Source organism: Coffea eugenioides, unplaced genomic scaffold (assembly GCF_003713205.1).
Source record: "Coffea eugenioides isolate CCC68of unplaced genomic scaffold, Ceug_1.0 ScVebR1_78;HRSCAF=398, whole genome shotgun sequence".
Taxonomy (NCBI): Eukaryota; Viridiplantae; Streptophyta; class Magnoliopsida; order Gentianales; family Rubiaceae; genus Coffea; species Coffea eugenioides.
Window position 1 is genome coordinate 5474 of NW_020864659.1, and position 24877 is coordinate 30350.

General features: G+C 38.1%; 2 protein-coding genes across 2 annotated transcripts; both read right to left on the reverse strand.

Annotated features, from left to right (window-relative positions):
- Positions 1-1339: 1339 nt before the first annotated feature.
- LOC113758911 lies at positions 1340-2086 on the reverse strand. The gene has a single exon (XM_027301587.1). It carries the CDS (start codon positions 2084-2086, stop codon positions 1340-1342), a length of 747 nt encoding a protein of 248 aa, XP_027157388.1.
- Positions 2087-22385: 20299 nt separating this feature from the next.
- On the reverse strand, positions 22386-23012 carry LOC113758931. The gene has a single exon (XM_027301602.1). It carries the CDS (start codon positions 22928-22930, stop codon positions 22622-22624), a length of 309 nt encoding a protein of 102 aa, XP_027157403.1. The 5' UTR covers positions 22931-23012; the 3' UTR covers positions 22386-22621.
- Between the last annotated feature and the right edge of the window lie 1865 nt (positions 23013-24877).

The following is a 24877-nucleotide window of genomic DNA, read 5'->3' on the forward strand; positions in this document are numbered from 1 at the left end:
TCTCTCTTTTTTTTTTTCGGAGACGATAAATCTAATCTATCTTACACTAAGGGGAAGGGGGCGGACTTAAGGAGGCTTAGGAATAATTCGGAGGGAACTGAACCACCACCGGATCAGACGGGTGCACAGCACACCCATCTGGATTTTTTTTTGGAACCAAGCCACTTAAATGTGGCATTTTGGTGGGAGGCAAGGTTTGATTCTTCTCATATACCAACAGATTGTGATTCTTCTGGGAGGCAAGCCACTTAAATTCTGATTCTTCTCATATACCAACAGATTGTCACGAATTCAGGCTTAATTTTCCCGAAACAAGCAAATGTGACTTTTACTAACAAAAGAGCACTCCAAGTAGATAAAAAAGAAACCACCAACCTTTGGATTAATGGCCACCACCAAGTCCTTAAGATTTGGTGAGATGGGAGGCAAGGTTCCACCAATTGTCACATTATGTCATTTTTTAAAAAATTCAAACGGGTGTATAGTGCACTCGTCTGGTGACGACAGTTCAGTTTTCGTCGATCCTCCCATTGATCCAGTTGAATCCCTTTAAAATAGGTTAGAGTACAAATAGAAGTAGGAGTAGATGTAGAGTAGATTATTACTTACGGTTAAAAAAAGAAGTAGATAAAAAAGAAAGGAGTGAGCTAGGAGGCTTTGCTTACGGCGTCTAGTCAGACGTCTGAAAAAGGTTTTGAAAGCCAGTCCTCGCCTGCCGCAATGGTCTGTTTTTGGGCAAAAAACTACTCCACCAATTGTTTTCCCATAAACTTCACAGGTAGACAAGTGAATGAGACGGCTGCCATTTCCGGAGCAATACTTAACCTGCACAATGCCACAGAATCCGCACTTGAAAGAGACAAAAGAAAAAGTCAAAAGCCATATACCATTTTACAAAAAACTGAAGGGACCCTTCTTTTTTCAAATTTTCCTGTGTCTCTGTTGCCACAGCCACACACTGCATTTTTTTTTAATGCATGCAATACCCTATTGCCGGCTTGCCGCACCTGATACAAATATTGAGGCAAATAATAAGAGAAGCAAAGGACAAAATGTTTATTTCTTTGTAAAACTCACACATATGATTGCTGCAACCAGTGTCTAAATACCACGTGTTTTGTTGAGTTTCTTCACTCATGTGACACACCATCAAAAGAGACACTTCTTCTTCTGCAAAATTAGTCATTTCTCCATTTTGTCTATTCAAATTAGTTCGACATTCGGACTGATAATGGCCATACCTATGACATTTGTAGCATTCAACATTGGACTTGTCTGTTGACTTTGGCCTTTGATTTGTTAATGGATAGCCTCCTCGTCCTCTTTTTCTTCCTTGAAATTAATTTTCTTGGTGCTGGTATTGTTGTTGTTGGTTGCCACGATCATTATTTCCTCTACCTCTGCCTCTGCCTCTGCCTCTTCTCCATGTTGAATGACTTTCTGCTGAAGCCACCAATGCTTGCTCCTCTTTCTCTTGCTGGTTAATTTTTTGCTCATGAACCAACAAAGAACTCTGCAACTCATCAATTGAAATTGTATCAATATCTTTCGATTCCTCTATACAGCATACAACAAAATTAAATTTTGTTGTCATTGATCGAAGAATCTTCTCGACAATGGTGGCGTCCTTCAAATTTTCTCCATGGATCCTCATCTTGTTAGCGATTGCCATCGTTCTTGCGAAATAATCAGTGACTGATTCGCTTGACTTCATGCGTAAAGTCTCAAATTCGGTCCGAAGAGCTTGAAGCTGCACCCGCTGCGCCTTTGCATTTCCTTGATATTTTTTCTTCATGGAGTCCCAAACTTGTTTGGAGGTATCTTTGCTAAGAATTGTCTCCAAAATGGTTCGATCAATAGCTTGAAAAAGATAATTTTTAGCTTTAAGATCTTTCAGTTTCAATGCTTCCAACTCCATTTTTTGCACCTCTGACAATATTTCTCCGATTGTTGGCTCCGCTACTCCAGATTCGATAACCTGCCAATACTCCTTGGATCTCAAGAAGTTCTCCATTAGCATACTCCAATGATCATAGTGACCATCAAAGCGAGGAATTGCTGGCTGCACAAAATTGTCGATGGCCATCATAATTAATAATTCTCACAACTCACTTTTGTTTTCACTCACTAGCCTAGCTCTGGTACCACTGATACAAATATTGAGGCAACTAATAAGAGAAACAAAGGACAAAATGTTTATTTCTTTGTAAAACTCACACATATGATTGCTGCAACCAGTGTCTAAATACCATGTGTTTTGTTGAGTTTCTTCACTCATGTGACACACCATCAAAAGAGACACTTCTTCTTGCTGAAAATGCAACTCTTCAAGAATATTCGTTAACCAAATTGCTTGACAGGCACAGGCGGTTGCAGCTACATACTCTGCTTCAGTTGTTGATAACGTAACAATTGGTTACTTTTTTGAACACCATGAAATAGCTGCTGAGCCCATCATGAACACATATCCAGATGTACTCTTTCTATCATCAGAATTGCCTGCATAGTCACTGTCAGTAAAATCAAACAAATCTGATTTTCCACCATTCTTGTAAAATAATCCATACTCAATGGTTCCCTGCAAGTATCGAAGAATCCTCTTGGCAGCTAGAAGATGTGTCTCCCTTGGACTTTCCATGTATCTACTAATAAGACTTACATCATGCATAATATCAGGCCTAGTTGCTGTCAAATACATCAAACTTCCCACAATTTGCTTGTAAAGGGTTGACAGGTTGTCAGCCTGTGCAATAATAAATACCTGCTCAAACTAAAAGTAATTTCTGTAGATAGCGGTGAGCAGGGTCGAATTCACAGGGATTGGAAGTAATTGTTTCTTTTCAAATTCACAGTGACAAGGGAGGTATTTTTGCGCAGAGAGTGACAATCAAATAAATACAAATAAAATCCAAGGAACTACTAAAAATTAAATAACAATTTACTAAAATCAAATGAGTGATAATTAAGAATCTAGTCAAGAAATAATTTCAGCAATGGTTCACCTAATTGATCATCGAAACAAAGACAATTCCAATTATTTATCAATAAATAGGTTATAACTACCAAACAAGCGATGATAGTCAACCCCTCCTTACTGTGTCGGTGATTAAGGTACGCCCGTTAATCACTACTCTAATTGAGAAATAACCTTAGGTACGCCCGTAAGATTTAATTCCCCAATTGCCTTACGTATTAGAGAAGCCCTATTCTAACCAAATAACGCACTACCAGGGTTATTTTAGATTAGCCCACGTATTCCCCTGACACAAATCCAATCATGCCAGCTGTCACTATTTCAGGGCAATTAAATAATTACGGATTTAACACTCTAATTGACAATAGATTATCAAATTAACTAATTATCCAGATCCAAGACAATCAATTAATTAAACAATCATAAGCACTGTAATCAGGGAATATTCGAATACCAATAAATAAAAAGAAAAGATAAAATTAAATCGATCTCACAATTTTTAGGCGAACCAAAACCTCCGTTGTCCCTGGACTAGATTGAGAAAATTAGCTCATGTTCGATGCGAAAAACCCACAAGAAATTGTAAAGAGAGCCGCGGCCATTGTCCCTTGAAATTGGGGAAATTCAATTCGGTTTCAATGTTTGAAAAGATAGCAAAGCTACAGCAATTGATTCTATGGTTTCTACTTGTCCAATCATACGAGAAGGAAAAGGAAAAGCTACTTGAGCCCACAAGGAAAAATCAAAAGACTAAGCTAAAGAGTTGTCTGCCATTGTTTGGTCTATTCCTATCTAATATCTTCAAGGCTGCGCGGCGGCTCTCCTTCCAGAGAGGAAGAAGCCTCTCCTGTGCGGCGCTCCAACTCTAGGGGAAGAAGACCCTTGACTTCAGCCCTTCGTTCCTCTTTTTAATGCTGTCTTCTGCGAATTACCAAAAAAAGACTTGTATCTCCTTGTTCCAAAAATGCCCTTGATTGCCTGCTATTTGAACTCTTTTCCGATGACTGTCAAATTGGCCTTAATTGTGATATTTTTGTTTTACTCCCTGAAATAAATGCAAAATATCAAAAGTGAGTAGAATCTAGCAATTAATCCATATTAGGTCAGATAATAGGGGAAATTAATAATAAAATAAATGATAAAATTGCAACCTATCAATTCCCCCCACATCTAAACCATGCTTGTACTCAAGCATAAGAACAGTAAACAAACACCAATATTCGACAATGGCTATTACTCTATCTACCAAATTGCCAAGATACCAAGAAAAATATATATTAAGTATCAGCGATCAAGATCCAAGAAACATCACTTCGGTTAGCTTCTAAACCATAGACACCTCTAATTTCAGATTAACTAATCTAAGAAAAGGAATGACGTGCAACATTTATCAGCAAACAATCCAAATATTAACCAAAACCTCCATATTCAGTCCATAAATCGGCAAGCTGACCTCTAACATACTAACACAATCTGCACTTTTCTATTTTTTTTTTCATTTTTTTTTCATTCCCTCTTTTTTTTTAATAATAATAATAACAATAACACAAAAAGACTTAGTCTCTAACCGTTGGAGCCTTTTGATGCAAACTCCAACATTTTTAGATGAAGGAGCCCGGTTACTCAGCTCCTACCGCTATACGACCACGTACTCATAGAAAGTACTACCTTTTGACGCGAGAATCGACACTTTTAGGTGCAGATCCCCGGTTACTCAGTAGTAACTAATAGCGGAATACAGTCAAGCTTATTCACAGCCAAACAACGCAAAAACGCAAAATAACAACACTAACAATCAAGCATAGGAGCAGCTCACCTCATTATTGCCAAACATGGAGAACTGGAGTCAATATTGGACCAGTTCACATTAAAACGCCAACAGTCATTCCTTATGCCTAGAAAAGTTAATCAAAGAAATCAAAAGAGTCAAGCAGTCCGATATTCACCACAGAGACATTCTTAGACTCAACCACATTCACTTGATACACTTCCATTACTAAAATTTGGCAATAGCAGAAATAGAGGCAACAATCCAACATCAAACTTGGCATCACATATGAGCTAATCACTAAAAAGAAGAAAAAGAAAATGAACGAAAGACACTAGCACTATAACTGCTCCCCCCACACCTAAATCCTACATTGTCCTCAATGGAGGTAATAAAACAATTAAAGCGAAGAGAATAACGAAACTTCCCTCTCGAGTAGCTAAGGGATAGGCAGGAACGGTGGAGGGAAGCCGATGTAGTGGAAGTACGCGGCCAAGTTCTGAGACATCTCTGCCACTTGGCGGGTGATGTTCGTCAACTACGTGGTGAATCTGAGCCCGCAAGTGGTGCGATTTAACATCAGAGGCCATCGGTAGGGGAGACGCAAAAGAAGAGGGCTTGGGTCTCACCATTTTCTCCAAATGTCATTTCAATCAGCAAGAGACAAGAATTGCCCACAAATAATGTAAACAGCAAATTCAAAGCAGTAACAATTTAATAGCCACTAGTGCCTCCCAAATATCAATAGAGAGCGACACAACTTGCCTACCCAAAATCTCTCCCAATATCTCCAATTGCACAAGAACAACTCAGTCACACATGCCCAGCAATCAATCAGGTATCCAACCAAATAAAACGGACACATGCAAGGGAAAATACTCTAACCAGTACCACTGGTGCAAAATGTAGTCCAAAATTAATGAAATTGCTATAGCAAAGTAGAGCAGTAGTAAAGCAATAGCCCCAAGTGGTAATCTAATCACAAGAAAGAGGACGTGCTACCAACAGAGCAATATCAGAGCACATCAATTGCTAATAATGTCTTACAATTCATCAGGCAACTTCAGAAATAACTCAACCAGAATACCAAAAGAAACCTCAACAAACTTAGCAATTGAAAGCAATGGTCAGAATATTTCCCAGCAATTCAATCAGATGCACCCAACTGGAATAAGCAATGTAAATGGCATAGAAACCTCCCAATTGAACAAACAAGTGCAGTATTGCAGTTCACCCAAAATCTCAACAAATGGCTCCAGTTGGCCAGCTAAAGTCTTAACCCAAAATCAGCAATTCCAATGAAAACAACTTAGATATTGGACAATAAGAACTCAGCCAACCAAATAGAGGTACCAAATTAAGGTTCAGTTACTCCACCAGTACCACTGGTGTAGCGAATAATGGAAGATAAATCATACACGACCAAGACCAAGTCACCGGTAAACCAAAATAACACTAACACTGCCACAATTGATGACTGAATTACAAATACCTCCATTGGTCGATAGGCAAAGCAGGTGGAACTGGGGGTGGCTAACAAAGGGGGTAGCGACTCCCTTGCTGGTAGAAGCTGCGGTGGTGGAGGCGCGAGGCGCGAAGACGCGCTAGTGGCGCGCGGTGTAGGCGGCGTGCGAGGAGGATTGGCTGGCCGTGGGCTGGCTAAGCGGCAGCAGCGGACAAGCTGGAGGTGAGTTGGTGGTGGCGGACAGAGAGATCGAGAGAAAGGAGGGCGTGAGCTGCTGGTCGGAGTTCTGGCGTGCGGTGGAGGTGAGCTGGGGCAGAGGTGGCGATGCGCTAGGCTGTCGCGGCTGCGTGAGTAGACGAGGATAGGCAGGGGCGCGCAGCGGCGGCGCGCTGCTGGGTCACGGCGTGGGGCTGCTGCTTGGAGCTTCGGTGGTAGCTGGGAGGGAAGAGATCGCGCGGCAATGGAGCCGCGCGGTGGCGGCGAGCTGAGTGGCGCGTGTTGGGCGAAAGTCTGGTGTGCGGTGATATGGAGGGGAGGACGCAAGTGGGCGACGGACAGAGGGCTTCGGTCGACGGAAAGGAAGAAGAAACAGGGGAGAAGAAAGAAAGAAAAGAAAAAGAAGAAGAAAGAGAGAAAGAAAGAAAGAAAAAGGAAGAAAAGAAAGAAAAGAAAAAAGAAAAAAGAAAATATATATATATATTTTTATAAAAAATTCTTATATTGAAAATCTAAGCTACGGTGAAACAAGAAAAAGAAATTTTTTTTTTTTTTGAAATTGAGAAACCTAGCTACGGTTGAAAAAAAATTTCTTCTTTTTTTTGTTTCTTTTTTTTTTTAATAAAAAATTTTTTGCAAATGTTATTTTCGAAATTCAAAATTAGAGATTAACCGAAAATCAATAACCGTTCTTGAATTTTTTTTGAATACTTACCGTTCCCGCGAATGTGACGCGGGCACGTCATGAAGGTATGGACTCTGGAGCACTCCAGGTTACTTGACGCTGGCACGTCAAGAGGGTAGGAACCCTTTTTGACGAATCTGATCGTGAGCTCTTCATACGTCATGACGCGGGCACGTCATGAGAGCAAGAACCCATTCTGACGATTCTGACCATGAGTTTTTCATACGTCATGACGCGGGCGCGTCATGACAGAAGGACACCTACAAATCATCAAAAACGAAAATTGAAGTCAGAAACCTGTCAAATCTAAGTAAAAATATATTTAAACTAACGAACAAAAATGAACAAATAACTAAAAGAAATTGGGTTGCCTCCCAATGAGCGCCTTTCTTTAATGTCTTTGGCTAGACATTATAATGTTTTGTTCATGGAGGATAAAATCTTGTGACTCGTTTCAATACTTCATCCTTTATATAGTCCTGATAACCCTCTTAAATAGAGTAATCCTTGAGCACACGAGTTACGGTCTTCCATGGACTAGTTGATGGCGCCAAATAATCAAGCAGTGATCTTCATTCTTCATCCACTTCTCCACCAAAAGCATTCAACGGTTCAAGATATTTGACAATGGCTACTCTTAACTCATTTCTGCAATGATACTCAAACACTTCCGGTATAACAAAATTAATCTCATTAACAGAAGTAATAGAGTAAGAGTCAGGGGAATATAGATTAAGGGATGGAGTGGGTGTCATCGCATTTAGTAGTTGCTCACTGGATTCGTTCACTAGGGTAATTTGATGTTGGAGTCTCATGTCTTCCACTTCAACTTCCTTTTCAACTGCATCTTTGGATCCTCCTTCTTGAGACTCTTGCAGTTCCATATCACTTGTCAGGATAATTGCACTCTCACCTTCCTTAGAGTCATTGATGGTCTGTGAGGGCAATTCTGACATGAATGACGATTGTTGAGACTCTTGCTGTTGAAAACTCATTGGCCCCTTTTCATAATTAACGTTGGAGTTATCCCACCAACCTTGATCATACCGATTTGAATAAGAGTCATACCACGTTTGAGATTGAGGTGAAGAATCTCCAAATTTTTTTTTGAAATAGTCACTCAGGTAGTCTTGATATTCGGGGCACATACCGGTTGAATGATCCCTGGCATAACAAATTTCACAGGTTGCAGCATCCATTCTTTCTCTAATAGAGTTTAGTGCCTCTGAATATGCAAACTTAGAAAAAAACAAGTCTCATTGTCTTCCCCGGAAATAAAATCCAGTATATCACCAAAATACGGAGTGTTAGAAGCCATAAACTATATAAAAAAAAGTAAGAGAAAAATAAATAAAAAGAATGTAAACAAGATGAATTAAAAAAGAAACAAATAACTAGTGCCAGTCCCCGGCAACGACGCCAAAAATTGACAGGTTGTCAGCCTGTGCAATAATAAATACCTGCTTAAACTAAAAGTAATTTTTGTAGATAGCGGTGAGCAGGGTCGAATCCACAGGGACTGGAAGTAATTGTTTCTTTTCAAATTCACAGTGACAAGGGGGTGTTTTTGCGCAGAGAGTGACAATCAAATAAATGCAAATAAAATCCAAGGAACTACTAAAAATTAAATAACAATTTACTAAAATCAAATGAGTGATAATTAAGAATCTAGTCAAGAAATAACTTCAGCAATGGTTCACCTAATTGATCATCGAAACAAAGACAATTCCAATTATTTATCAATAAATAGGTTATAACTACCAAACAAGCTATGATAGTCAACCCCTCCTTACTGTGTCGGTGATTAAGGTACGCCCGTTAATCACTATTCTAATTGAGAAATAACCTTAGGTACGCCCATAAGATTTAATTCCCCAATTGCCTTACGTATTTGAGGAGCCCTATTCTAACCAAATAACGCACTACCAGGGTTATTTTAAATTAGCCCACGTATTCCCCTGATACAAACCCAATCATGCCAGCTGTCACTATTTCAGGACAATTAAACAATTACGGATTTAACACCCTAATTGACAATAGATTATCAAATTAACTAATTATCCGGATCCAAAACAATCAATTAATTAAACAATCATAAGCACTGTAATTAGGGAATATTCGAATACCAATAAATAAAAAGAAAAGATAAAATTAAATCGATCTCACAATTTTTAGGCGAACCAAAACCTCCGTTATCCCTGGACTAGATTGAGAAAATTAGCTCATGTTCGATGCGAAAAACCCACAAGAAATTGTAAAGAGAGCCGCGGCCATTGTCCCTTGAAATTGGGGAAATTCAATTCGGTTTCAATGTTTGAAAAGACAGCAAAGCTACAGCAATTGATTCTATGGTTTCTACTTGTCCAATCATAAGAGAAGGAAAAGGAAAAGCTACTTGAGCCCACAAGGAAAAGTCAAAAGACTAAGCTAAAGAGTTGTCTGCCATTGTTTGGTCTATTCCTATCTAATGTCTTCAAGGCTGCGCGGCGGCTCTCCTTCCAGAGAGGAAGAAGCCTCTCCTGTGCGGCGCTCCAACACTAGGGGAAGAAGACCCTTGACTTCAGCCCTTCGTTCCTCTTTTTAATGCTGTCATCTGCGAATTACCAAAAAAAGACTTATATCTCTTTGTTCCAAAAATGCCCTTGATTGCCTGCTATTTGAACTCTTTTTCGATGACTGTCAAATTGGTCTTGATTGTGATATTTTTGTTTTACTCCCTGAAATAAATGTAAAATATCAAAAGTGAGTAGAATCTAGCAATTAATCCACATTAGGTCAGATAATAAGGGAAATTAATAATAAAATAAATGATAAAATTGCAACCTATCAAGGGTGCTATCAACCCTCTATCCTACTGGTTCTTTGATGAGTTTTAAACCCACTTCAACTGGCGTACTAACAGAATTACAATTCGACATTTGAAATCTGTTCAAAATTTCTTGCACATATTTTCTTTGAGAGACAAAAATTCCATCAGCAGATTGCACCACTTCAATACCCAAAAAATAATGCATCTTTCCAAGATCAGACATATCAAATTCAGCCATCATAGATTTCTTGAATTTCTCAAACATGGCACTATCATTCCCAGTAAAAATAAGATCATCAACATATATGCAAACAATCAGCAATTTACCTCCATCTCCAATGTTTATGAAAAGTGTATGCTCATATGGACATTTCTTAAATCCCTCCTTAGAAAAATAAGCATCTATACGACTATATCAAGCACGTGGGGCTTGTTTTAAACTGTATAATGCTTTCTTGAGTTTGTATACCTTATGTTCACTTCCAACCTTCACATAACCAGGAGGTTGATCAATAAATACATGTTCCTGTAAATCACCATGTAAAAATGCTGATTTCACATCCAATTGGAAGATAGGCCATGAATTTTGAGCTGCCAATGCTATCACCATCCTAATCGTGTCATGCCTTGCGACTGGAGCAAAGACTTCTCCATAATCCACCCTAAACTCTTGCTTATAGCCTTTAGCTACCAGACGTGCCTTGTACTTGTCAACTTCTCCATTCTCCTTTAATTTCGTCTTGTACACCCACTTGACACCTATAAATTTTTGTCCTTCTGAAAGATTGGTTAACTCCCAAATGTTATTTCGTTCAATAGCTGCAATTTCTTCATCCATTGCCTTCTGCCACTTCAAATCTTTGACAGCTTCTTCAAAAACTGTAGGATCACAATCGGAAAATAGTGCAAAATATGTAAGTGGGTCTTCAGATTGATCAATTCCAGTTACCTCATAATCAATCATCCATGCAAGTCTTTTTCTAATACGTTGAGGCCGTCCTTCATCTTCTGCTAATGTTTGGGAATTTGATACATTATCTGGACCATTTGATGGAATTTTTGTCTCTCAAAGAAAATGTGTGCAAGAAATTTTGAACAGATTTCAAATGTCGAATTGTAATTCTGTTAGTACGCCAGTTGAAGTGGGTTTAAAACTCATCAAAGAATCAGGAGGAAAGAGGGTTGATAGCACCCTTTACAAGCAAATTGTGGGAAGTTTGATATATTTGACAGCAACTAGGCCTGATATTATGCATGCTGTAAGTCTTATTAGTAGATACATGGAAAATCCAAGGGAGACACATCTTCTAGCTGTCAAGAGGATTCTTCGATACTGGCAGGGAACCATTGAGTATGGATTATTTTACAAGAATGGTGGAAAATCAGATTTGTTTGGTTTTACTGACAGTGTTAGAAATATTTACCGTTATTAATTAATTAATGGAGTTAGTGGAATTAGTGGAGTTAGTGGAATAATTAGTGGAGCAACTAGTGGAATTAGTGGAGTAGATAGTGGAGTTAGTGGAGTTGCTAGTGAAGTTAGTGGAGTTAGTGGGATAGTTAGCGGAGTTGGTTTCAACTCTATAAATAGATTAATTTCATGTTATGAGGAATGTGAGTTTTACAAAGAAATAAACATTTTGTCCTTTGCTTCTCTTATTATTTGCCTTAATATTTATATCAGTGGTACCAGAGTTAGGCTAGTGAGTGAAAATAAAAGTGAGTTGTGAGAATTATTAATTACGATGGCCACCGACAATTTTGTGCAGCCAGCAATTTCTCGCTTTGATGGTCACTATGATCATTGGAGTATGCTAATGGAGAACTTCTTGAGATCCAAGGAGTATTGACAGGTTGTCGAATCTGGAGTAGCGGAGCCAACAGCCGGAGAAATATTGTCAGAGGTGCAAAAAATGGAGTTGAAAGCATTGAAACTGAAAGATCTTAAAGCTAAAAATTATCTTTTTCAAGCTATTGATCGAGCCATTTTGGAGACAATTCTTAGCAAAGATACCTCCAAACAAATTTGGGACTCCATGAAGAAAAAGTATCAAGGAAATGCAAAGGCGAAGCGAGTGCAGCTTCAAGCTCTTCGGACCGAATTTGAGACTTTACGCATGAAGTCAAGCGAATCAGTCACTGATTATTTTGCAAGAACGATGGCAATCGGTAACAAGATGAGGATCCATGGAGAAAATTTGAAGGACGCCACCATTGTCGAGAAGATTCTTCGATCAATGACAACAAAATTTAATTTTGTTGTATGCTGTATAGAGGAATCGAAAGATATTGATGCAATTTCAATTGATGAGTTGCAGAGTTCTTTGTTGGTTCATGAGGAAAAAATTAACCAGTAAGAGAAATAGGAGCAAGCACTGGTGGTTTCAGCAGAAAGTCACTCAACATGGAGAAGAGGCAGAGGCAGAGGCAGAGGTAGAGGAAATAATGATCGTGGCAATCAACAACAACAATACCAGCACCAAGAAAATCAATTTCAAGGAAGAAGAAGAGGACGAGGAGGCTATCCATTAACAAATCAAAGGCCAAAGTCAGCAGACAAGTCCAATGTTGAATGCTACAAATGTCATAGGTATGGCCATTATCAGTCAGAATGTCAAACTAATTTGAATAGACAAAATGGAGAAAGGACTAATTTTGCAGAAAAAGAAGAAGAAGTGTCTCTTTTGATGGTGTGCCACATGAGTGAAGAAACTCAACAAAACACGTGGTATTTAGACACCGGTTGCAGCAATCACATGTGTGGAGATAAGAAGGCATTCTCTGAATTGGACGAGTCATTCCGTAGCACTGTCAAGTTTGGTGACAACTCTACAATTTCTGTTATGGGAAAAGGAAGGGTAATTATCCAAGTTAAAGAAAATTCTTCTACCCACACTATTACTGATGTTCTTTTTGTTCCAGACTTAACGACAAATTTGCTTAGCGTGGGTTAGTTGCTTGAAAAAGGGTACGAGATTTCAATAAAAAATGGTGTATGTCAGATTCAAGATGCAAAGTTGGGCTTAATTGCTCAAGTTAAGATGACGGCAAATCGTATGTTCCCACTCTATTTGCAGAACTTGACTCATTCATGTTTCTCGACAAAATCGAAAGATGTGGCATGGTTATGGCATTTTCGTTATGGACATTTGAATTTTGGTGGACTGAAAACTTTGCAACAGAAAAATATGGTAGCTGGTTTACCTCAAATCACAACTCTTTCAGAAGTTTGTGAAGAGTGTGTTGTTGGCAAACAACATCGAGATAGCTTTCCAAAAGGAAAATCGTGGAGAGCAAAAAATGTCTTGGAGCTGGTTCACTCTGATCTATGCGGACCCATAAATCCGTCATCTAATGGTGGAAAACGTTATTTTATGACGTTTACTGATGATTATAGTCGAAAAACTTGGGTCTATTTTTTGCAGGAAAAATCTGAAGCATTTTCAACGTTCAAAAATTTCATGACTCGTGTCGAAAAGGAAGCAGATAAATCCATAAAATTTTTTCGCAGTGATCGTGGTGGAGAGTATAATTCACAAGAATTTATAAATTTTTCCGCAGTTGCCTTTTTCTTTGATTGCTTGCCTTCTCATTTTGTGGCTTTGTAAATACAAGGAGTGGTTATTTTTCACCCTTTTTCTTGATTGCTGAGCATTGCCTCTCATTTTGTGCTTTGTAAATACAAGAGTGGTTACTTTTCTTCAGTGAATGAATGCCTGAGTTGCACATTAAATAATCTTGCCATTAAGGTCATATACCGCATCAGACACCACACTTGCTGTCCGTGTCAAATGTACAAGGTTGCAGAATTTCTGAAGGAACAAGCCATAATATCAAAGATACTCCTGAAGGCAGGCAATTTGTAACCATGAAACAGAAGTTGACCAGAATGTTGTATTACAAACACATCAGTGTTTGTTGTGCCAACAAAATTCTTGAAGCGGGTGCAGCTTCAAGCTCTTCGGACCGAATTTGAGACTTTACGCATGAAATCAAGCGAATCAGTCACTGATTATTTCGCAAGAACGATGGCAATCGCTAACAAAATGAGGATCCATGGAGAAAATTTGAAGGACGCCACCATTGTCGAGAAGATTCTTCGATTAATGACAACAAAATTTAATTTTGTTGTATGCTGTATAGAGGAATCGAAAGATATTGATGCAATTTCAATTGATGAGTTGCAAAGTTCTTTGTTGGTTCATGAGCAAAAAATTAACCAGCAAGAGAAAGAGGAGCAAGCACTGGTGGCTTCAGCAGAAAGTCACTCAACATGGAGAAGAGGCAGAGGCAGAGGTAGAGGAAATAATGATCGTAGTAACCAACAACAACAATACCAGCACCAAGAAAATCAATTTCAAGGAAGAAGAAGAGAACGAGGAGGCTATCCATTAACAAATCAAAGGCCAAAGTCAGCAGACAAGTCCAATGTTGAATGCTACAAATGTCATAGGTATGGCCATTATCAGTCCGAATGTCGAACTAATTTGAATAGACAAAATGGACGAAAGGACTTAATTTTTGCAGATAAAAAGAAGAAGAAGTGTCTCTTTTGATGGTGTGCCACATGAGTGAAGAAACTCAACAAAACACGTGGTATTTAGACCCCGGTTGCAGCAATCACATGTGTGGAGATAAGAAGGCATTCTCTGAATTGGACGAGTCATTCCGTAGCACTGTCAAATTTGGTGACAACTCTACAATTTCTATTATGGGAAAATGAAGGGTAATTATCCAAGCTAAAGAAAATTCTTCTACCCACACTATTACTGATGTTCTTTTTGTTCCGGACTTAAAGACAAATTTGCTTAGCGTGGGTCAGTTGCTCGAAAAAGGGTACGAGATTTCAATCAAAGATGGTGTATGTCAGATTCGAAATGCCAAGTTGGGCTTAATTGCTCAAGTTAAAATGACAGCGAATCATATGTTCCCACTATTTGCAGAACTTGACTCATTCATGTTTCTCGACAAAATCGAAAGATGTGGCATGGTTATGGCATTTTCGTTATGGACATTTGAATTTTGGTGGATTGAAAACTCTGCAACAAAAAAATGTGGTAGCTGATTTACCTCAAATCACAACTCCTTCAGAAGTTTGTGAAGAGTGTGTTATTGGCAAACAACATCGGGATAGCTTTCCAAAAGGAAAATCGTGGAGAGCAAAAAATGTCTTGGAGTTGGTTCACTCTGATCTATGCGGACCCATAAATCCGTCATCTAATGGTGGAAAACGTTATTTTATGACGTTTACTGATGATTATAGTCGAAAAACTTGGGTCTATTTTTTGCAGGAAAAATCTGAAGCATTTTCAACATTAAAAAATTTCATGACTCTTGTCGAAAAGGAAGCAGGCAAATCCATAAATTTTTTCTGCAGTGATCGTGGTGGAGAGTATAATTCACAAGAATTTATAAATTTTTCCGCAGTTGCCTTTTTCTTGATTGCTGCCTCTCATTTTGTGCTTTGTAAATACAAGAGTGGTTATTTTTCTTCAGTGAATGAATACCTGAGTTGCACATTAAACAATCTTGCCATTAAGGTCATATACCGCATCAGACACCACACTTGCTGTCCGTGTCAAATGTACAAGGTTGCAGAATTTCTGAAGGAACAAGCCATAATATCAAAGATACTCCTGAAGGCAGGCAATTTGTAACCATGAAACAGAAGTTGACCAGAATGTTGTATTACAAACACATCAGTGTTTGTTGTGCCAACAAAATTCTTGAAGCGGGTGCAGCTTCAAGCTCTTCGGACCGAATTTGAGACTTTACGCATGAAATCAAGCGAATCAGTCACTGATTATTTCGCAAGAACGATGGCAATCGCTAACAAAATGAGGATCCATGGAGAAAATTTGAAGGACGCCACCATTGTCGAGAAGATTCTTCGATTAATGACAACAAAATTTAATTTTGTTGTATGCTGTATAGAGGAATCGAAAGATATTGATGCAATTTCAATTGATGAGTTGCAAAGTTCTTTGTTGGTTCATGAGCAAAAAATTAACCAGCAAGAGAAAGAGGAGCAAGCACTGGTGGCTTCAGCAGAAAGTCACTCAACATGGAGAAGAGGCAGAGGCAGAGGTAGAGGAAATAATGATCGTAGTAACCAACAACAACAATACCAGCACCAAGAAAATCAATTTCAAGGAAGAAGAAGAGAACGAGGAGGCTATCCATTAACAAATCAAAGGCCAAAGTCAGCAGACAAGTCCAATGTTGAATGCTACAAATGTCATAGGTATGGCCATTATCAGTCCGAATGTCGAACTAATTTGAATAGACAAAATGGAGAAAGGACTAATTTTGCAGAAAAAGAAGAAGAAGTGTCTCTTTTGATGGTGTGCCACATGAGTGAAGAAACTCAACAAAACACGTGGTATTTAGACCCCGGTTGCAGCAATCACATGTGTGGAGATAAGAAGGCATTCTCTGAATTGGACGAGTCATTCCGTAGCACTGTCAAATTTGGTGACAACTCTACAATTTCTATTATGGGAAAATGAAGGGTAATTATCCAAGCTAAAGAAAATTCTTCTACCCACACTATTACTGATGTTCTTTTTGTTCCGGACTTAAAGACAAATTTGCTTAGCGTGGGTCAGTTGCTCGAAAAAGGGTACGAGATTTCAATCAAAGATGGTGTATGTCAGATTCGAAATGCCAAGTTGGGCTTAATTGCTCAAGTTAAAATGACAGCGAATCATATGTTCCCACTATTTGCAGAACTTGACTCATTCATGTTTCTCGACAAAATCGAAAGATGTGGCATGGTTATGGCATTTTCGTTATGGACATTTGAATTTTGGTGGATTGAAAACTCTGCAACAAAAAAATGTGGTAGCTGATTTACCTCAAATCACAACTCCTTCAGAAGTTTGTGAAGAGTGTGTTATTGGCAAACAACATCGGGATAGCTTTCCAAAAGGAAAATCGTGGAGAGCAAAAAATGTCTTGGAGTTGGTTCACTCTGATCTATGCGGACCCATAAATCCGTCATCTAATGGTGGAAAACGTTATTTTATGACGTTTACTGATGATTATAGTCGAAAAACTTGGGTCTATTTTTTGCAGGAAAAATCTGAAGCATTTTCAACATTAAAAAATTTCATGACTCTTGTCGAAAAGGAAGCAGGCAAATCCATAAATTTTTTCTGCAGTGATCGTGGTGGAGAGTATAATTCACAAGAATTTATAAATTTTTCCGCAGTTGCCTTTTTCTTGATTGCTGCCTCTCATTTTGTGCTTTGTAAATACAAGAGTGGTTATTTTTCTTCAGTGAATGAATACCTGAGTTGCACATTAAACAATCTTGCCATTAAGGTCATATACCGCATCAGACACCACACTTGCTGTCCGTGTCAAATGTACAAGGTTGCAGAATTTCTGAAGGAACAAGCCATAATATCAAAGATACTCCTGAAGGCAGGCAATTTGTAACCATGAAACAGAAGTTGACCAGAATGTTGTATTACAAACACATCAGTGTTTGTTGTGCCAACAAAATTCTTGAAGCGGGTGCAGCTTCAAGCTCTTCGGACCGAATTTGAGACTTTACGCATGAAATCAAGCGAATCAGTCACTGATTATTTCGCAAGAACGATGGCAATCGCTAACAAAATGAGGATCCATGGAGAAAATTTGAAGGACGCCACCATTGTCGAGAAGATTCTTCGATTAATGACAACAAAATTTAATTTTGTTGTATGCTGTATAGAGGAATCGAAAGATATTGATGCAATTTCAATTGATGAGTTGCAAAGTTCTTTGTTGGTTCATGAGCAAAAAATTAACCAGCAAGAGAAAGAGGAGCAAGCACTGGTGGCTTCAGCAGAAAGTCACTCAACATGGAGAAGAGGCAGAGGCAGAGGTAGAGGAAATAATGATCGTAGTAACCAACAACAACAATACCAGCACCAAGAAAATCAATTTCAAGGAAGAAGAAGAGAACGAGGAGGCTATCCATTAACAAATCAAAGGCCAAAGTCAGCAGACAAGTCCAATGTTGAATGCTACAAATGTCATAGGTATGGCCATTATCAGTCCGAATGTCGAACTAATTTGAATAGACAAAATGGAGAAAGGACTAATTTTGCAGAAAAAGAAGAAGAAGTGTCTCTTTTGATGGTGTGCCACATGAGTGAAGAAACTCAACAAAACACGTGGTATTTAGACCCCGGTTGCAGCAATCACATGTGTGGAGATAAGAAGGCATTCTCTGAATTGGACGAGTCATTCCGTAGCACTGTCAAATTTGGTGACAACTCTACAATTTCTATTATGGGAAAATGAAGGGTAATTATCCAAGCTAAAGAAAATTCTTCTACCCACACTATTACTGATGTTCTTTTTGTTCCGGACTTAAAGACAAATTTGCTTAGCGTGGGTCAGTTGCTCGAAAAAGGGTACGAGATTTCAATCAAAGATGGTGTATGTCAGATTCGAAATGCCAAGTTGGGCTTAATTGCTCAAGTTAAAATGACAGCGAATCATATGTTCCCACTCTATTTGCAGAACTTGACTCATTCATGTTTCTCGACAAAATCGAAAGATGTGGCATGGTTATGGCATTTTCGTTATGGACATTTGAATTTTGGTGGATTGAAAACTCTGCAACAAAAAAATGTGGTAGCTGATTTACCTCAAATCACAACTCCTTCAGAAGTTTGTGAAGAGTGTGTTATTGGCAAACAACATCGGGATAGCTTTCCAAAAGGAAAATCGTGGAGAGCAAAAAATGTCTTGGAGTTGGTTCACTCTGATCTATGCGGACCCATAAATCCGTCATCTAATGGTGGAAAACGTTATTTTATGACGTTTACTGATGATTATAGTCGAAAAACTTGGGTCTATTTTTTGCAGGAAAAATCTGAAGCATTTTCAACATTAAAAAATTTCATGACTCTTGTCGAAAAGGAAGCAGGCAAATCCATAAATTTTTTCTGCAGTGATCGTGGTGGAGAGTATAATTCACAAGAATTTATAAATTTTTCCGCAGTTGCCTTTTTCTTGATTGCTGCCTCTCATTTTGTGCTTTGTAAATACAAGAGTGGTTATTTTTCTTCAGTGAATGAATACCTGAGTTGCACATTAAACAATCTTGCCATTAAGGTCATATACCGCATCAGACACCACACTTGCTGTCCGTGTCAAATGTACAAGGTTGCAGAATTTCTGAAGGAACAAGCCATAATATCAAAGATACTCCTGAAGGCAGGCAATTTGTAACCATGGAACAGAAGTTGACCAGAATGTTGTATTACAAACACATCAGTGTTTGTTGTGCCAACAAAATTCTTGAAGCGGGTGCAGCTTCAAGCTCTTCGGACCGAATTTGAGACTTTACGCATGAAATCAAGCGAATCAGTCACTGATTATTTCGCAAGAACGATGGCAATCGCTAACAAAATGAGGATCCATGGAGAAAATTTGAAGGACGCCACCATTGTCGAGAAGATTCTTCGATTAATGACAACAAAATTTAATTTTGTTGTATGCTGTATAGAGGAATCGAAAGATATTGATGCAATTTCAATTGATGAGTTGCAAAGTTCTTTGTTGGTTCATGAGCAAAAAATTAACCAGCAAGAGAAAGAGGAGCAAGCACTGGTGGCTTCAGCAGAAAGTCACTCAACATGGAGAAGAGGCAGAGGCAGAGGTAGAGGAAATAATGATCGTAGTAACCAACAACAACAATACCAGCACCAAGAAAATCAATTTCAAGGAAGAAGAAGAGAACGAGGAGGCTATCCATTAACAAATCAAAGGCCAAAGTCAGCAGACAAGTCCAATGTTGAATGCTACAAATGTCATAGGTATGGCCATTATCAGTCCGAATGTCGAACTAATTTGAATAGACAAAATGGAGAAAGGACTAATTTTGCAGAAAAAGAAGAAGAAGTGTCTCTTTTGATGGTGTGCCACATGAGTGAAGAAACTCAACAAAACACGTGGTATTTAGACCCCGGTTGCAGCAATCACATGTGTGGAGATAAGAAGGCATTCTCTGAATTGGACGAGTCATTCCGTAGCACTGTCAAATTTGGTGACAACTCTACAATTTCTATTATGGGAAAATGAAGGGTAATTATCCAAGCTAAAGAAAATTCTTCTACCCACACTATTACTGATGTTCTTTTTGTTCCGGACTTAAAGACAAATTTGCTTAGCGTGGGTCAGTTGCTCGAAAAAGGGTACGAGATTTCAATCAAAGATGGTGTATGTCAGATTCGAAATGCCAAGTTGGGCTTAATTGCTCAAGTTAAAATGACAGCGAATCATATGTTCCCACTCTATTTGCAGAACTTGACTCATTCATGTTTCTCGACAAAATCGAAAGATGTGGCATGGTTATGGCATTTTCGTTATGGACATTTGAATTTTGGTGGATTGAAAACTCTGCAACAAAAAAATGTGGTAGCTGATTTACCTCAAATCACAACTCCTTCAGAAGTTTGTGAAGAGTGTGTTATTGGCAAACAACATCGGGATAGCTTTCCAAAAGGAAAATCGTGGAGAGCAAAAAATGTCTTGGAGTTGGTTCACTCTGATCTATGCGGACCCATAAATCCGTCATCTAATGGTGGAAAACGTTATTTTATGACGTTTACTGATGATTATAGTCGAAAAACTTGGGTCTATTTTTTGCAGGAAAAATCTGAAGCATTTTCAACATTAAAAAATTTCATGACTCTTGTCGAAAAGGAAGCAGGCAAATCCATAAATTTTTTCTGCAGTGATCGTGGTGGAGAGTATAATTCACAAGAATTTATAAATTTTTCCGCAGTTGCCTTTTTCTTGATTGCTGCCTCTCATTTTGTGCTTTGTAAATACAAGAGTGGTTATTTTTCTTCAGTGAATGAATACCTGAGTTGCACATTAAACAATCTTGCCATTAAGGTCATATACCGCATCAGACACCACACTTGCTGTCCGTGTCAAATGTACAAGGTTGCAGAATTTCTGAAGGAACTATAGCCATAATATCAAAGATACTCCTGAAGGCAGGCAATTTGTAACCATGGAACAGAAGTTGACCAGAATGTTGTATTACAAACACATCACTGTTCATTAGGAGCCAAGACAAAGCATGGAAAACTTTCATTGTTTTGGTCCCACCAAGAACATTACAAGCAAAAAGATCCATGTACCTTTAACAAATAAGGATTGAACTGTGTCCTCTTTATCCTTAATTCTTTTTTCTGTTTCAACCAAGTTTAGCTGAATGTTGAGAATACATATCTTCTTGAACCATCATGTAACTACAATGACACCAAGAAGATAGCACCAGCTACGACTACTTAAGTGCAAGTCTAGACACTACATTTGGAATATGTACTAGAGGAATGATGATAATTGATAGCTTATACTACACTTATTAGCATGATAACGTTTTAAAGTATCTACAATCAGTTGCAGCAAATTTGAACTATGAATTTCAAGGAGCAAATGCTATTTAATCCACTTTAACCACAAAAAGCAAAACTGCTGCATTCCCACTATCATTTGAAAAAAAAAAAATTGTTTTCATCCATTCTACTTTTCAAATCAGTCCTTGGAAACTTCTACTTGGTACTTAATATTAACCAAAAGCTTCTAAAGTCTCCCTTCCCTCACAATATAGAATCCAAATCATAGAGTCAAATGTAAAAAATGAATGCAATTGCTTCAATTTTATTTGACAAACAAACCAAGCAAATGTAAAAGCAACTTAAAAAGCATGAAGAGTTTAGGCTCAAAGCTTTCTCTGCCCACATACATTTCAACATGACCTGATAAATGCTCTACATGGTACACCAATTCATATAAGCTCACCCTTATTGACATAGACATAGTTACATACACAAAACAAGAACACATACACTCCCCATCCTCCATCCTCCTCGCAACCCTGCCAACACAGTCGCAGGCACACACACAAAGCAGATCTAAACTACTAGACAGAGTGTCTATAAAAGCACTCATCCCATCCCATCCTTCCTTGAAACACTCTTAAGCAAAGAAAAGCCAAGTTCTTACATTGTAAAACGGGATAAAAGGACTCCAACAAATCTACAGCTTCTCCAGTCTCCACTCTGCCAAGTCCAGTTAATAACAGGGAAAGTTTCAAGAACAGGGCATGCTTGGAACCTTATTTGATAAAGAAAGCACAATGTTCGGCTATCTATAGAAGGCCTTCATGCCTGAAATGTATTTTCGTGTACACATACTGGTACATTTTGTACAAACGTCAGTGCAAATGCCCGTCACATTTGGCCTAAAAACCTGAACCCTTTACCGATTAGGGCTTCAAGGGCTCCCTTTTCCACGATAATTCTACAGCAAAGTGCAGGAAACAGAAGAAAATGTGCATCTATCATCCAACAACGCAATAACCAATCTATCACAACAAATTTCCTTCTTTCCTCTTCCTTCTCTTGTTTTCAAGCCAAATTTGGACCCAACCGAAAAAATGGGAAAAACAAGTGCAGTAAAGGTCTTTATCATATTCTAATCAAAGTGTCAAACAGAGCTAAATTACAGAGAAACTTCAAAAATGAAAGAAAAAAAATGATACAAGCTTTTTTGTTTCTTTAATATAGATAAAAACCCATATGAACTGAAGAAACTCTACTCAGGATTGGGATTTAATCCTCCTCACCATTTCCTCAAAAGCTAAGCTGAAAATTCTCCCGTTCTTTTTTTCGCCAATTATTTTTCCGTCAAAAGACTACGCGAAATTGAGGGGCGTCGGAGCCTTGAGCCGGCAGAATCTCCCAGCAGCAAGGTTCGAGCTCGTCGGAAACAGGGCAGAAGCCGGCGAGGGTGACCTTATCGGCAGAAGCGGCAACGGAACCGAATTCGAAAACGGTGATATCAGCTGGTGGTGGGCCTGGCCGTCGGACCTCCACTGCTCCGTTCATGCCTGGAACTTCAGAAGCGGATTGGGTTTTCACCGGTTCGGATTTTTGGGTCGCGGGTTTGGAGTTGGTATCGTTTTTGGTTCCCTTGAACCATGAAAAAATACCCATTGGTGGTGAATCAGTAATGTTGCTCACAAAATGAACTAGTTAGAACTTCCAGTGAGAGAAAGGGTGGAGGGGTTCTAGGCAATCCAGTTTTATTTGAGGAAGAAACCAAGAAAGAGGATAGCTTCCGTTGAGGGCAAAATGACGAGAACGCCATTTAATTTTTTGTTACTAAAATATTTTAGGACAGAAATAGAAGGATATTTAACTATTGGATCATCATATAGACAGTATTTAGATTTTGGGCAAATTACATTTTACCCTGTGGTTTAGATTTTTATATAACCCGTATGGTTTTAAAAGTTATACATACATTTCTCATGGCTTAGATTAAAGTATCAAAGTGACGGAAATAGTCATCCGTAACGGAACTTCTGAAAATGTCAAAATTACGCTTATAAATACATGACATACTAACCCTGTATGATTTTTATATTTTAACATATAATCCCTTTATGGTTTAATACTTTACCATATAACTCCCTTATAGTTTTCAGAATATACACTTAACCCCCCTTAATTAATAAATAATTTTTAACTTTACATAAGGGTACTTTTTACATTTTAGGTGACTCCGTTACGAATGATTATTTCCGTTACTTTGACACTTTAATTCAGATCATAAAGGAGTTATATATAGGTTTTGAAATTATATGGAAGTTATGTAAAAAATACTAAATCACAGGAGGGTAACGTGGAATTTGCTCTTAGATTTTCAATGTTATTTCCACGTATAATAAACCAAGGAAAATCTGATGCATATTTTATTTTTCTCTATCTGGTTTGGAAAAATACATCTAGAAAGCTACACATTTTTGGATTGAGGAATAAACATCATGATTCTGTGGCAAGTTATTCATGTTGTATGATGGATGGATTTGCATTTTGGCCTTCAACTCTTTGGTGAGCTGCATCTGTTGGTTCTAGACCAAATTAATCATATAAGTAATAGTAATTTCTTTGGTAAAATTTAACAAAGAAATTAACAAAATCTCATACCTCAATATTGCATTAATAAATGCAAATAATTGGTACCATCAAAAGTTATTTTGGCATGGATTGATGCGCGAACTAGATCTTAAAATTATTGGATGAACAGCTTCTGATCTTCAATCCGACCACCTTGAATTGACAGCTACTAAAAAGTTCGGTAGGGCTGAGGCGCGTAGGACGCTCTCTTTATGACGATAAGCGCTCCTACGGTATTTTTTAATCCGATGCAGAAGGTCTAGCGCGCCGCCTCCAAGATACAACAGCCCAACTCTATAGTTGTTACTTCCCTTTGATCTGCACAACCAAGAGAAGCAGAAACTTCCCAATATTTTACTTTGCCCAAAGAAAATAGAATGAGGGAGAAAGAAATGAGTGTGAGAAAAATAATATTTAGAAAGATCTTTTGTTGAGAGAATTGTGTGTATCACAAATTGTCCAAAGAATTTCACTATTTATAGGCTACAAAACCTTAAGAAATAGGGGTTGAAAATGTGTAACGGTTTTTCCATATTAAATTGTAGTCAATTGGTAGAATTTGCAACCTAAAAAATTAATCCACATTTGAATGGGTTATAAAGACTCAATTAATTCCTCATTTGAACAAATAATTCATTTGTAACTCTAATTCAAATAATTGTATAATAACTCCATTCAAAATGCATTGTAACTCCCACAATTATAATTCTCATAACTCTCAAATAAATTATTATAACTCCTTGTAATGAAACTCCCACAATTATAATTCACATAACTCCCAAATAAATTATTATAACTCCTTGTAAAGATTTGGTCAAGGAAAAAATTAAGATTTTATTAAAATACACCAACATTCCCCCACTTATTTTAATAAAATTTGAAAAGAATAAAGATTTGGACAAAGTGAGAACATCATGCATAATGAAAGTGGCATTGCCTTGAAACCTTCGTTTAGTGTTTCCATAATCTCCATATTAGAGT